The 14406-nt window shown below is 39.2% G+C and overlaps 1 protein-coding gene and 1 long non-coding RNA gene across 6 annotated transcripts in view; one reads left to right on the top strand and one right to left on the bottom strand.

Annotated features, from left to right (window-relative positions):
* LOC134670178 (clustered mitochondria protein homolog) overlaps positions 1 to 14406 on the top strand; it is a 49661-nt gene that overhangs the window by 14602 nt on the left and 20653 nt on the right. For all 4 annotated transcript variants that reach the window (XM_063527876.1, XM_063527873.1, XM_063527874.1 and 1 more), the window contains 4 exons: positions 469 to 630; positions 9085 to 9238; positions 9767 to 9900; positions 10777 to 10913. In XM_063527876.1, the coding sequence (XP_063383946.1) occupies positions 469 to 630; positions 9085 to 9238; positions 9767 to 9900; positions 10777 to 10913 (587 nt within the window). The remainder of the gene's footprint in view (positions 1 to 468; positions 631 to 9084; positions 9239 to 9766; positions 9901 to 10776; positions 10914 to 14406) is intronic.
* On the bottom strand, positions 2673 to 7377 carry LOC134670180 (uncharacterized). 2 transcript variants are annotated; one of them, XR_010099029.1, is made up of 4 exons: positions 7352 to 7377; positions 7131 to 7242; positions 6583 to 6693; positions 2673 to 4405 (listed from the first exon to the last, which is right to left on the bottom strand). It is a non-coding gene; the product is annotated as an uncharacterized LOC134670180 (long non-coding RNA). The 2 variants fall into 2 exon arrangements; XR_010099028.1 differs by having other exon boundaries at positions 7131 to 7357.

Raw genomic sequence — 14406 nt, 5'->3', positions numbered from 1 at the left:
GCGAGCGGATCTCGCGCGGCTAGAAGATGTTGATTTCAACTTCAGCCAGTCTTCTCCGAGACCACGGGGACAACGCCGTCCTCGAAACGTCGGAGGTAAATCTTAAAACTGAAATACGCGATTAAGTCCCGTTGTGCATTTTGATAATGTTTAATAATCGTGAAAGTTTAAATCAGTGTTATGTCAATTTATTATTTGGGCACCCGACACTTTGCATTGTTTGCTAATACCTAGCGTAAAAAGATTACATCAATGGGGCTCATTTAGACGGTGCGAGAACTCGCATGCGAGTTTCATTACATTGCGTTATTTGAGCGGTCGGCCGAGTTGATGTAACCTCAATGGTCCGCAATGGAACTAAAATCGCATGCGAGTTCGCGCGCTGTCTAAATCAGCCCTAATTCTGTGAGTGACTAGCCCGACTCTTACATTTACATTTATTTAATGTTTACTTACTTAAATTTTTAGGTATTGAGCATGGAGCTTGTGCAAGAAATCCATCAGGTGTTGATGGATCGCGAAGACACCTGTCACAGAACCTGTTTCTCTCTGCAACTCGACGGCGTCACCCTAGATAACTTCGCGGAATTGAAAAATATTGAAGGATTAAAGGAAGGATCAGTTATCAAAGTAAGTATTTTAAGGTGGATGTGTAGGGATGTCCTGCCGACTAACCGCCAAAAGATGGCGTGACTGTGCACAATTTTCGAATTATCACTATCGTTTCCAAAACTCAAACATTTTTAAGACATGTTGATATCTGGCGACGACAACAAAAAATATGACGTCTAAATCGAAATATTTTAACTCAACAGTCTGTAAATTTCATCAAAAATCTGTATAAACTGCAAAATATTGCAATTTCTTACATTCACGCACACTACCATACGTACTGTCATTCACCAGGTGTCAGTCGTATTACTATTACGCCAAAATAGACTAGAGGTCGCTAGTACAGAAAGTGGCTTTTCTCTTATTACTTTCATTAGCTAACTAGGGACAATACTTTAAACTAGATGGCGCAGTGTAGGAGACGAATTTTTAGCAAGATTAATTTATGGTAAAGGCGCAACCAGACGAGCTGAATTTAGCATCAAAATGGGCGGATTGTCTATGGTCACGGACGGTGTATTCCATATAAGTACATACTACATAGGTACCTTGCAATAAATCGTAGAATGTAACGCAAATCACATGCAATTATCTGTGAGATTTGTAGGGGCCCATACGATAAATTCGTAACTGTATGCAGATCTTAGACAGACCTTTACTTATTTCTTTTTGCTAGACGTTGTCATCGAGTGCCATACATTACCTACGCAATACTTACATATGCACGCACGTAGCGTGCGTTTCGTGGCTCGTGGCTCAGGCGTTAGCTTGGTCCGATTCTAACTACCTACTTACATTCAAAATTAAAAATTTCAAGGGTCACTGAAACATACTTTCTACAATGCGTTTTTTCATGCCGCAAAGGAGCATGCGTCATAATGGTCCAAAAGAGCTTTTTTCGAAAAAAAATTTAAGACCTGAGCCACAGATTATATAATAGTTCTTACGAACAGATACTTATCTCTCAAACAAAACGCAAATACCTACCGTTTTGATACCTACACAAAAATACAATGGAGTGACCTTCAACGCGCCGCTCCCCGCACCGCGCGCACCGGCACAATGCTAGGGCTGCTGACGCTTAGAAATGATAAATAAATACCTACTTAAACAGCAGAGTAAAATAAAAGGAAAGCTAAATCTTAAATTATACCTAATATTCCGATTATGCTTTAGTGTTTGCGAAATAGTCATTTTAAAAGGTCATATGTCCCTGCAGTAACCGCAGTGTTTATAAACCGCGCAATAATCCCAGCAAGAATTAGTTTTAAAACCTCGTGTATTTAAAACCAGATAGAGATTAATGTTACACAATAAAGAAAAATAATAGAAACCCCATGAAACAGGTAATTAATTATAAGTTAACCAGAGCAAAAATTAGTAGGCACTTTCCGGTGTAAAGTTAACTTACTGTCGTTAAAATAAACATTTACCAAAATAAATTAAATATTTGTTACCTATTTCAAATAGATAGATATCTAAAACTATACATTTGTCATACTTACATAATAAACATTACATGTTTAATTAAAGAAATTCAATAGTAGGTACGTAGGTAGGTACAGGTACCTACTACGTAGCTTGAAACTGTCGTAAAAATTGACAGTGCGGCGCGCGGAGACGTGCGTACGTGAGCGCGTGTGGCAACCAACTGGCTTATTTTTCTACCGTGAACGGGAGCAGATTCGTAGGTATTAATCCGAGCTCGCGCGGAGAGTTCCATAGGCCTGCCTGAGCCTCACAGATCCTAATCTTTTTAATCTGGTTCTTCCAACTCAAAATCACTAGTAGGTACCTATATTCAATCCTGATGCTAAAAAAGTGTTCCAAATATTTGTGGCTTTCCATCACATAATCCTTAGGCTTCAAGTGCAATATGGTCCTTTTCAACAGAACTCCTGATAAAAAAGGACCATTGTCTGATGGAAAGCCACATTTGTATAGAAATTGTAGATTCCACTAAGTAGGTACATCATGCACGTTTGTAAGCTTGAAGTACTAAAATACGTGACGTAGTGGAACTTATGGAGCACACTGACGGTTTTAACTAGAATAAAAGAATGTCCATGGATCCAAAGTTGAATTTCAATGCAGAACTGAAATATTCATGCTTTAGTAGGTAGTTTAGGAGAGAGTACCTACATAATGCAAGCTTTAAAGCAATTGCTTCATTCCATCCGCTTAGCGAGTGCGGCAAATGGGATGTCCGCTCGGGATAACCACTATGGTCGTATTTTCCGAATATACACAGTTCTTAGATCTCCAAAGGGCCTAGCTAAGGTGCCAATCATTTGCGCCGTAGCGAACGAAACGGTTATCTCTCTCTATCACTCATCTAATTAGTGCGACAGAGAGACTTAGAGTTTCGTTCGCTACGGTGCAAAACTGAGTGCCTAGCCAAAGATACCCATTCTTATCTATTTCCAGTACATATACAGGGTGGCTTAAAAATATCTGCATTCCCGTTGCCAGAGAGGTTTTGGGATTATACTGAACTACTTTTACTATGGAACCAACCACGAAATCGTGAAAAAAAAAAATTTGCTGTTTCAAACATTTTGGCTGGTCCATTTTCTATGGAAGGGTAAATTTTTACTTCGCAAAAGTTGCTCAGTGTAAATCCAAAACCTCCCTGGCAACGGGAATGCAGTTATTTTTTAGCCACCGTGTACACGCAGAGTGTAGTTTCGTCGTCAAGTTTAAAATGGTGAAAATTAGAGATACTTACTAATCCTAAAAATACGTGTGACATAAGGTACCTCATTGGATTCGGAATGATGTATGGAAAAATAGCAACAAAAAAAAACCGGCCAAGTGCGAGTCGGACTCGCGTTCCTGGTTTCGTATATAACACAATTTTTGGTATCGTCTTGGGTGGTCCCATTCGTTTTTCGTCAAGTTCTTAAATTAGTCCTATTCTGCTTTCGTCACTCATTCTACATTGAAAGCCACCGACGATTGTGATCAATGAAGAATGAGTGACGAAAGCAGAATAGGACTAATTTAAGAACTTGACGAAAAACGAATGGGACGACCCAAGACGATACCCAATTTTTAACACATCATTTATTTTATGTAGTTTTTCAAAAATTTTAGAATCAGTAGTAATTTCAAATTAATTGGTTCAGTAGTTCCGGAGAAAATCGGCTGTGACAGACGGACAGCCAGACAGACAGATAGATAGACAGACAGACAGACGCACGAGTGATCCTATAAGGGTTCTTTTTTTTCCTTTTGAGGTACGGAACCCTAAAAATAAGCTTACAGTAAATAAAATACGGACAGATTGGTTGTCCGCACATAGGGTTTGCAATCCGGATCCGAAATGTATGAAATTATCCGGATCTGGATCCGAATCCGCGGTTCTTCGCATACATTTTAGATCCGTGCATCAGTCAGCTAATCAAATTGATAAAATATAATTTTAATTTAGTTTTATATTACCAATAAAACTAAATTAAAATTATATTCCTCAAATAAATCAATCATTCATTATAATCATTATACATATCACATGCTAGTTAGCATGTATTTCAGAGTTTTCAGGGCGAAACATTATTCCAAACTTTATTCATTTTAGGGCCTAGGTAATGTTTAATCATAACTTTCACAACATAGTGAAATAATGGAAATAAACGTATTTTCTTTTTGTAGGCACTATCAATTAAACAACATGATTTTACTATGTACATGAGTATATATTTACAAATACTATACTATTTTTTTTCATCTTTACAGGGATGACGTGACGTGAACTGTCCGTTGTCCGACGTTTATTGTTTTTGATGATCAGCTAAAAACGATCATAATTGATTATAGGAAAGGATAAAAAAGTTTAAAAAATCTAGTCGAAATTACAATAGTTAAAAGTACTTGAAATTAAATGTTTTATGAATACCTATATTTATGAACAGAGAGCGCAACTTTGGTGCCGATGACAGACGTATGACGTGAAGCTAAATACAGAGTGTTGTTATCTAGATTATAGATACCTAAACAAATAACAACTTATTAGCCTCTTTAGTTTACTGATATTGAAACTTGAGTTGAGAGTTTTTATACGTACCGGCCACGTATAAAAACATAACTGTCTTTGTCATGTTAAAAACAAAATTGTTGGAAATGACAACCAATTATTGTTTACTTATTTTTGTATTAGTAAAATATAACCGAAATATTATTGTTTGAAGTCGCTATGGAGTCTATGCACCCGTATTTGCAGAAATTTCCTTTTCTGATTGTAAAAAATGAAAAAATGTGACCAAAATTTAACAGCAAAAGCAAGCAATATACAGGGTGATTCAGGAGACGTGAGCAGGACTAACACTACGCATTTCGTAAATTATAAGCAACTGTTTCGTATCAGTATTAGTGGGGTTAACGTTAATTTTCTAGTCGTGTTGAAAAAAAAACTTATTAATTTATTTACGACATGCATGGTCACCCTGCAATTAGAATACTAAACTACCGATATTCTGTGTCAAATTGAATGTCATCACGGTCTGGTTACTTTTGAAAACTCGTATCTCACTCAAATTTGACAGTTTATTTCTTTGTAATCATAATGCTGTCATTACGGTTAAAGAGGCTTTATTATTATTAATTAGGTCTTGTGGGGTGACCATGATTGTAGAGAATTAAATTTGCCCTCGCCAAAAAGTTAAAAAATTGGAAAAAGTGTGGTTGTTTCACCTAAATACGACGGTGATCGATCAATTATCAGTTACTGAGTATGCAGGATTAGTCCTGCTCACGTCTCATGAATCACCCTGTAGAGAAACATTTGAAAACAACAAAGCATATTAAACGAGAAGGAGATCGTTTCGTATCGTTTTTTAATGTTTACATTATTTTTTGTGTAAATTACCAAGCATTTTTATAAATAAACAATTATATATATATTATCATTATTAAGAATCATTAAGGTGTTACAATGTTGTTTAAAAAAAACATCCTATATGCGACTTAACGTCATAATGACGTCATCGGCACCAAAGTTGCGCTCTCTGTTTATGAATAACGCCATAAGTATGTATGTTAGTGTAGGTCAAATTTTGGAAGCTAAATAAGGCTTACTAGTCGATTTCCGATTGAGTTGATATTTTGCACTCATAATACAATGACAATATGCAATATTATTATGACATAGAGCTGATTTGATGATGAACACAGAAGGTGTCTATGGGAACTCTGTGATAAAACAACGAAAGCTAATTGTGTTTGGGATTATTTGATTTGTCTGAATGTTGTTGTTTGTTGCCTATGGAAAGAAAACTGCAGTCATTGATAATAACATATACCAAACCAAAAATGTTTTTTTTTTACCAAAAACTAATTATTGACTATAAATTAACACAAATTATACTTTAACCACAGCTCATCCCGTGTTGAGTTCATTTAAATAATGATAACTATACATAGGAATGAATATTATATTAATTCTGTAAAACAACAAAAGACGCCCAATTTCTCTCTTTCTTTATAGTTCCATCGTTGACTATGCTAAAGATAATGTGAAGGACTTTTTGAACAAATTGAACTCTAGTAGATTGAGTTAGCAAATCAACCTCCTGGCTCCAACATCAGATGAACTAAAAGTAAGAAGTATATATCTAGGACTGAATCAGGCAAACGGATATACAATTTGTGTACAAAAACAACAATTCAACTACACTTTGAATAAATATACCACCTCTGTTCCATCCTGGGTAAATCGTAAATAAATCTGTAACGTACCAGGCAAGTCTGAAATTTCGACGCATTTTTGGTTTTTTGGAACTCTTCGCAGAATGAGCTCGGGGACGATGCAGTTCTTGTAAAAAGATACGAGTTTTGGTATCATATTGTGTATAAAGTCCTAGTGAACAAGGTTGCCAGTTACACAAACTCTTTCACTAGACCGCCTGATGCAAAACACATTGTGACAAGCCATTATCTTTTAAGAACGCTAACAGGTATCAATTTACTTACTCAGCATTAGTTGAACCATTATTTATCACCGTTTGGGCATTTGACGGATCGTCACACATCGTGACGTCAGATGGGTTATTCATTTGAACATTACGCCAAGCCACGTTTCTTCTGGAATTATGATACCATTTATTATGTTAATTTCAACTCGGTCCGCAAATTTCTGTGAGTAATACTCATAGCCGCGAGGACAAGAAATATTATAAATGGTTGAAAAAGGCAGAATTACAAAATTAACAACATGGCAGAAAACCGTCGAATACGGGCAGCGCACGAGTAGTAGTCGTTGTGCAGCAGTGCACATTTTTAAAAGTTTAAATTCATAATTACTTAACTATAGTGATGATGATGATGATGTGTCATGTACAGTCGCCATCAGATATATTGGAGCGGCCAAGGTGCTCACAAATATCTGAACACGCCTCTATTGTCAAGGCGTTAGAGCGCGTGTTCAGATATTGTGAATACCTTGGCCGCTGCGATATATCTGATGGCGACTGTACCTAGAAGAGCCTAGTATGATTTGATATTGACAGTGAAATACTTACGAATTGGTGCCATAATGGTGTTGTAAGGCAGCTTGGACTTGACGCCGTTTCCTTTTTCCACCTGACCACTGATGTTTCTTGTATGCAGCTTTGTTAGTTCTTGTCATGTTAACTATGTAAGGGAAACTAAGTTTCATAATCATAATGTAAATAATATTCTCCTATTCATATAGGAGAATATTATTTACATAAATTTATAAAACGATTTAAAAATAACGTACGATTTTTCTTCTTAGGCAGAAGGTATTGTGTGTTGTATTGTGAGTCGTTGCTAAGCGACGGACGTGGCGCATCGCGCAGGCGCGCGGACTTAGGCGCGTAGAGAGTGGCGAGCCGGTGGTCGCCACAGCGTCATTCCGGGTATGAACTAATGCTTAGTAGAAGTTGACCTCCGAAGGAATCGTGATTCTCATCATTTCCCTGCGAAAACGAATCGCCTGATATGAAGGCAACAATATCTAGGCTTTTGTTGTACGGACTGACATTTTTAATGACTTGACATTTATTACTTACCTATATACAATGAGTTTTGGTGTCTTCCGTATAAATAAATCGACCCATGAAATCCCAACTGATCACAACTAAAACCATGCGATATTCCGTATAGCATAGTCTAATTTACGGTGAACGGGAAATAAATCACGCGGTAGGTAGGTAGTTTGAAAAAATGGATGTAGAAAAACGCTCAGGTTATCTATGGAATAAAAGTACCCTTCACACTTTCGCGGGCTCAATGATAATGTTTTAGAAATGTTATAAATAATGAAATAATTTTGATAATTCAATGAAAATGCATTTATAATATTAAAAAAAGAATATTATAATTTAAAATCATTATAAATTATTACCTACTGCCAATCCAAGATTGGAACTGGTAAATGATTGTCGAAGATTCCTGGAAACCCTTTAGAAACCAAATCAGGCTTGACCTGCGATTAGTAGTTACCTACATAACTAATCAAGGGATTAAATTTTACTGGTAATGGTTTGTAAGCTAAACCAGTACAATATATTTTGTGAATCATATACCTTTACGCTAATACCACCTATCGAGCAAATTAGGCACTACTTAGTCAGGTCGCCTGTGGTAAAGTGACATCTTTGTTGGTTATGATTAAACTTAACCTCGCCATCTTGTTTCACATGGATAGCGTAAAGATCACTCACACAAACAAGCGTTAGAGCAAAATCTTCTAAATTTTTAAATGAATTTGTAAATAATATCATTGAATAACTGGTCAAAATTTTTCATTTTGCAAAAACAAACGATCCATATTAAGATATGGATCAAGGTTTAAAGTGCGGGAAATGAACTTATTATGAGAAAATCTGTAAATACAATTGTATGAAATTCAGATAAGGAGAACCACCTTAAAGAGACAAAAATGTTAGCCCTGGACTCTGTTGAAATTTAGTTCTTTTGAGTACTCCATACGGTATTGAATCCTTGGTAGCCATTGTCGACTTTTTGCAGTGATACAGTATCGATACTGACATTTGACTCTTTCGGACGAAAAAGCTTGTAAGGATAGTCGAGGGAGTGAACGATCGTGTCACTATATCAATACTAGATTCCGCCTGTATCGCTGCAAATAATTATAAGGCGATGTCTCTTATTATTGTAATTCCTACAAGTCTTTAGTGGTCTTGTCGTTCTCAGATCCAGAAGCAACTGTTTTATATTTGAATTCGGAAAGCTATAATTCAACACAGTTTCAAAATAATTCCGGAATATCGGCACTACTCTGAAAAAATCTCATATCTCACACTGCTACTCAAAGTTGAAAGGCAGTAACTCTGTATGCGTCCCATACATAGACACCACATTTTTCTTTTGATTGACAGAACAAGATACGAGTTTTTTTCAAAGTAGTGCCGATATGTACAGCATTTTGTACGCTGGGTTTCACAAGGATATACTTGTTGCAAAATATTGAGGGTATCGTGTTCACAGGTGGTAGAAGAGCCGTACACGATGCGGGAGGCTCGCATCCACGTGCGTCACGTCCGCGACCTGCTCAAGTCGATAGACTACACCGATGCCTACGCCGGGCAAGAGTGTAGCTCGCTTGCCTTCCTCAATGTTATCACCCAGGGCGATATACTTGGTAAGAATTTATACTATTTTCCTCAGTTACAATATTGGTACGTACGTCACGTATACTTACGTCAGATGCGCGACCTGCACAACTCTTAGGGCCAGTTACACCAACCACATTTGACAGACTGACCAACGACAGCCAGCGCGCCCCGGCGCTTTACTATGAAACTTTCCATACATAAAAATTTAGCGAACTCTTTAACTATACGAACAGTTTGGTGCAACCGACCCTTAATCTTGTTTTTAGCCCTCAACGGAAAAAGAGGGGTATGACATCGTAGCTCCCCAACAGACGCAAGGAATAAGGGCATTTTTTTTTAATGAAAGTGTGTTTAGTATTAGTTTGTGTGATGGTTCTTTGATGGCGCTGTTTTCATTTTGTCGTGGATTTTTAATGGGTTATGGTTCAAATGCCTATGCCATGCCTATACCAGGGACAAGTATATATGTATGTCTATCTGAAGTTGAACCTACGTACGTGATGGTTATTTAAAAAAAAATCTTAGTTAATATTTCTGCTTGTTGCTTCATTCAGAAAAGAAGAAGTCGCGCCCAGAGAGCGTGGACTGCACGCCGCCCGACTACATAATGCCAGGCAGCACAGAGCGGCCATTATTGCCCTTGCATCCGGGGCTGACCAAGGAGAACAAAGCTCCCCAATGTTTAAAGGTATGAACTCTACAACTACTTATTTCGTGAAAAAACATTATGGGTAGTCGGGGCGGGAAATGTGTAATTTAGGGGACGTGGCAAGATCTAAAATCGACAGTGTCAACCAAATTTCGGAACAACCATAGGTATCTTCAGATCCATAGTGAACTGTATTATAGTTCGTTTTTTTAGCATTAGAAAAAGACTACGCGGTCTAGACGTGTCTTTTAATTGAAAAACGCTTTTTAAAAATCAGTAACTATTACTTATGAAAGCAAAAGAATGCAAATAATCGTGCATGATTCATTATTGTTACATATTTGCCGTGACATATTTTTCATAAGTGTTTTTCAATAAAAAGACACGTCAAGATTGTTAACCTTTTATTCTAATGCCAGAAAACGAACTTTAGTAGCAAAATTAGGTTGATTTTTGTTTAGCTTTGTTTTCACAATTGGTGATTTTTGGTGTCATCTGACGATTTAAAATTCTGCCGCGTTGAGCTAAAATATATCTATATTATAAGCCAATATGATGACCCACTGCTGGGCAAAGGCCTCGCCCATCGACTTCGGGTCTCCCCAAATATATCGACGCGCATTCGGCAAAAGCCGATAGGAAAAAGCTTTATGTCCGCGCAATAAGAGCGAAAAACCGGTCGACGCGTCCGGCGTCGTCGGCCGTCGCGAGCCGAGCCAAACGACGACTTTTTCGCTCTTATTGCGCGGACATAAAGCTTTTTCCTATCGTATTTTGCCGATTCCGCGTCGACATATCTAGGGGAACCCTTCCATTCGTCTCGGTTTTGAGCTATCTCCGGCCAGTTGTTGAGATATCGTAAAATATACCTAACACATATAAACATAAGGATTACATTGTGTTGTGATCGGGCAGGTGCTGACGACCTCTGGATGGAACCCGCCGCCGGGCCCGCGCAAGATGTGCGGCGACCTGCTGTACCTACACGTCGTCACTCTCGAGGACCGCCACTTCCATATCACGGCGTGTCCCCGCGGATTCTACCTCAATCAGTTAGTATTTCTATCCTTTTTAGGGTTCCGTACCCAAAGGGTAAAACAGGACCCTATTACTAAGACTTCGCTGTCCGTCCGTCCGTCCGTCCGTCTGTCACCAGGCTGTATCTCACGAACCGTGATAGCTAGACAGTTGAAATTTTCACAGATGATGTATTTCTGTTGCCGCTATAACAACAAATACTAAAAACAGAATAAAATAAAGATTTAAATGGGGCTCCCATACAACAAACGTTTGACCAAAGTTAAGCAACGTCGGGAGTGGTCAGTACTTGGATGGGTGACCGTTTTTTTTTTTTTGCATTATGGTACGGAACCCTTCGTGCGCGAGTCCGACTCGCACTTGCCCGGTTTTTTTAACTTCTGGGTGTTAGGTGTAGTCAGGTGTGCAGTAAAGCGCTATGTCGATTTTGACCGGCGTAAAGTCTTCTGGCAATTGGCCTGATGACAAATTTTGAAATCCCTTTTAATAGTGTCGGTACACGTGTATTGGTTCCGAAAAACACAATATTTCAGATAATACTCATAAGTTTTAACATAAATATGTAATTGCATTTTTTTATAGCTTGTTTAAACCTTGCAATGATAGCTCCATTCAGCCAAGTAATGCCAACTAAATGTCATGGACTGGTGACGTCACGTTTTAGTTCGCTTCTGATTGGTATTTCAGTCAATATGGCTGATTTGAGAATTTTTTCACTTTTATTTTATTGAAAACATTAATAATCATAATGAAATTGGGCAATTTTTCAGAACCATTTTAACATATGTATGTTTCATTGAAACCATTATTTCCATGATTTTTTGTTACTGTCATCGGGCCAATTATACTACCTCGTTCACCAAGAGTGGTCGCCACAAACCTTACTATGCCATGCAACCGGCATTGCTAGGTTGCGCAACGTAATTGCCGCATTCACAGCTCTTTTTATTTGTCAAATAGCATGTTAACTAGCCAGAAATTTGGACTTTATTCGGTCGGTCAAATTGATGGTTTGGATTTTAAGGAATCACTACTTCAAATTATTTCTCATTGTGTAGAAGATATTAAACGGCAATGGAATATGAGAAAGCCACGCCCCTTTGTATGACTGTTGCATTGTTCGTTTTTTTACATATCATAATGCTTAAATGTCATTCACACCGAGTCAAAATAGAAAGCAATTTGGACCATGCCTCCCTGATTTCTTTCGTGTTTAGATATTTAACACGGGTCTCTGTTGTTCCCCATGAAGTTTTAAGTCATAATATATTGTTTATCCGCATTTTCGTTAGTCATAATTTGGTTTTTCTCAGAAACGCGTAACTTTTCAGGATTGCTATAAAACATAATATCCTATCCTATCTATATGATAAAAATAAAATAAAAATAAAATAAAATAGCCTTTTATTTCGACCTTAAATTTTTAAATGGTACATTTTGTCATGTTATTGGATATTTGTCAAATTATTCATATTAGTCAAACATATTACACTATTATTCTCTTTATTTATTTTTCTTCTTAAGTTAGGTTAATTATAATATGGATATAAAAGTAAAATATAAAAACACTTACAAACAATAAAAAAAAAATTATAAACACATTATAAAAAACCTAACCTAGGGTGCCGCCGGCAGCGGGGCAGGGCCCAAGCTGCCGGTGGTCAGGGCCGCAGAGTGAGGAATCGACGTACTATACGCGCCGTGTCCAAAATTACCGCCTTCTGCATCTGACCCTTGATCCAACCACCTAGCGAGAGTCTCTCTAGGTGTTGGTCGAGACTCTTCGCTATGAGACCGTTCGCTGACACGACTATAGGAACAATGATCGTCGAGTCAACATCCCACATGGCGGTTATCTCGTGAGCTAAGTCTAGGTACTTGCTGGACTTGTCCTTCTCGGCCTTCACGAGATTCTCATCATGGGGGATGGTGACGTCGACGAGCACAGCCCGGCGCTGCGATCGATCTATCAGCACGATGTCAGGCTTATTGGCTACAATAGTCCTGTCAGTGATGATAGATCGATCCCAATAGAGCGTGGCACGACCATTTTCGAGAACTGGCGCAGGTGAGTACTTGTAGTACGGCACTTCACGGTCCACAAGGCCGTATAGGAGGGCAAGTTGCTGGTGAATAATTCTGGCTACGAGATTATGTCTGTGCAAGTACTCGCCGTTAGCAAGATGAGAACAACCGGAGATAATATGCCTGAGTGACTCTCCGGGACGGCGGCATGCCCGACAAATGTCGACCGTACCGTCCTTCAGGATATATCTCCGGTAGTTATTCGTCATGATAACTTCGTCCGCAATTGCACAGGCAAAACCCTCGGTTTCTCCGAAGAGGTCCCCGAATCGTAGCCAGTTCACCGACGCGAGTAGGTCTACATTGGGTCCCATGAGGGCCTTGTAGAACCGCCCGTGTAGCTGCTTATCCTTCCATACCGCCTTGCGGTCCTCGGTGCTTAGTACTACAGGTTTGCGCCAGTTCTCGTTCGCCAAGGAGAGCGGCGTGAGGCCCCTGTCAGCTGCCACCACATCACGATGCATCCCACACTCGTTGTTGAGGAAATAATTCCTGAGATTGTACACCTCACGGTTGTGGAGATTTTTGGCGTTTAGAAAGCCGCGACCTCCACATTTCCGTGGGATGTACAATCTCATAACAGACGAGCGTGGGTGCAGCATACGGTGTGTGGTGAGCAGCTGTCGGACCCTCCGATCCAGGGCATCCAGCTCGGTCTGAGTCCACCTTAGTATGCCAAAGGAGTATGTGAGCAGAGGCATTACCCAGGCGTTGAAGGCGCGCACTTTGTTGCCTCCTGAGAAAAGACTGTTAAGTACTTTTGTGAGCCGACTAAAAAAGCGCTCCTTCACCGACCGTCTAATACCCTCTTCCTCAATACCCAACGACTGTGACATACCAAGGTATTTATAGGTTTCTGATTCAGAGATGGATCTGAAAGACATTGTCTCAGAAAGTTGTAAATTTGTTGAATTTACAACTTTCCCCCGCTGTACGTGCATAACCGCACATTTATCAACACCAAACTCCATGTTGATGGCATTACTGAAGACTTCGGTGGTTTTCAGTAGCTCCAGCAAGTCTTGGCTATTCGGTGCAAATAATTTGAGGTCATCCATGTGCAGAAGGTGAGAAATGACTTCACCCCCTCTCCGAAGCCGGCAACCTAGTTCTAAATCCTTCAGCAAGGTACTGAGAGGATTCAGAGCTAGGCAGAACCACAGGGGACTCAGACTATCACCCTGAAATATTCCTCGCTCAATCCTTATAAAATCCTGCGGGCCAGGGCGTTCATCCCCGCCTCCTGGTTGACGAAGAACTGTGGTCCATTGCCTACACGCACTTAGAAAGGCTCTTAAAGCTGTATCAACTTTATACAGCTCTAAGACCCTCTCCAGCCATGAGTGAGGCACCGAATCATAGGCCTTCTTGTAGTCAATCCAGGCTGCTGAGAGGGCCCCCCTGTTCCGCCGGATTTGTTGG

This window comes from Cydia fagiglandana, chromosome 13 (assembly GCF_963556715.1).
Source record: "Cydia fagiglandana chromosome 13, ilCydFagi1.1, whole genome shotgun sequence".
Lineage (NCBI taxonomy): Eukaryota > Metazoa > Arthropoda > Insecta > Lepidoptera > Tortricidae > Cydia > Cydia fagiglandana.
Note: the sequence above shows the minus strand (reverse complement) of the source record. Positions and strands in the feature narration are given on the sequence as shown.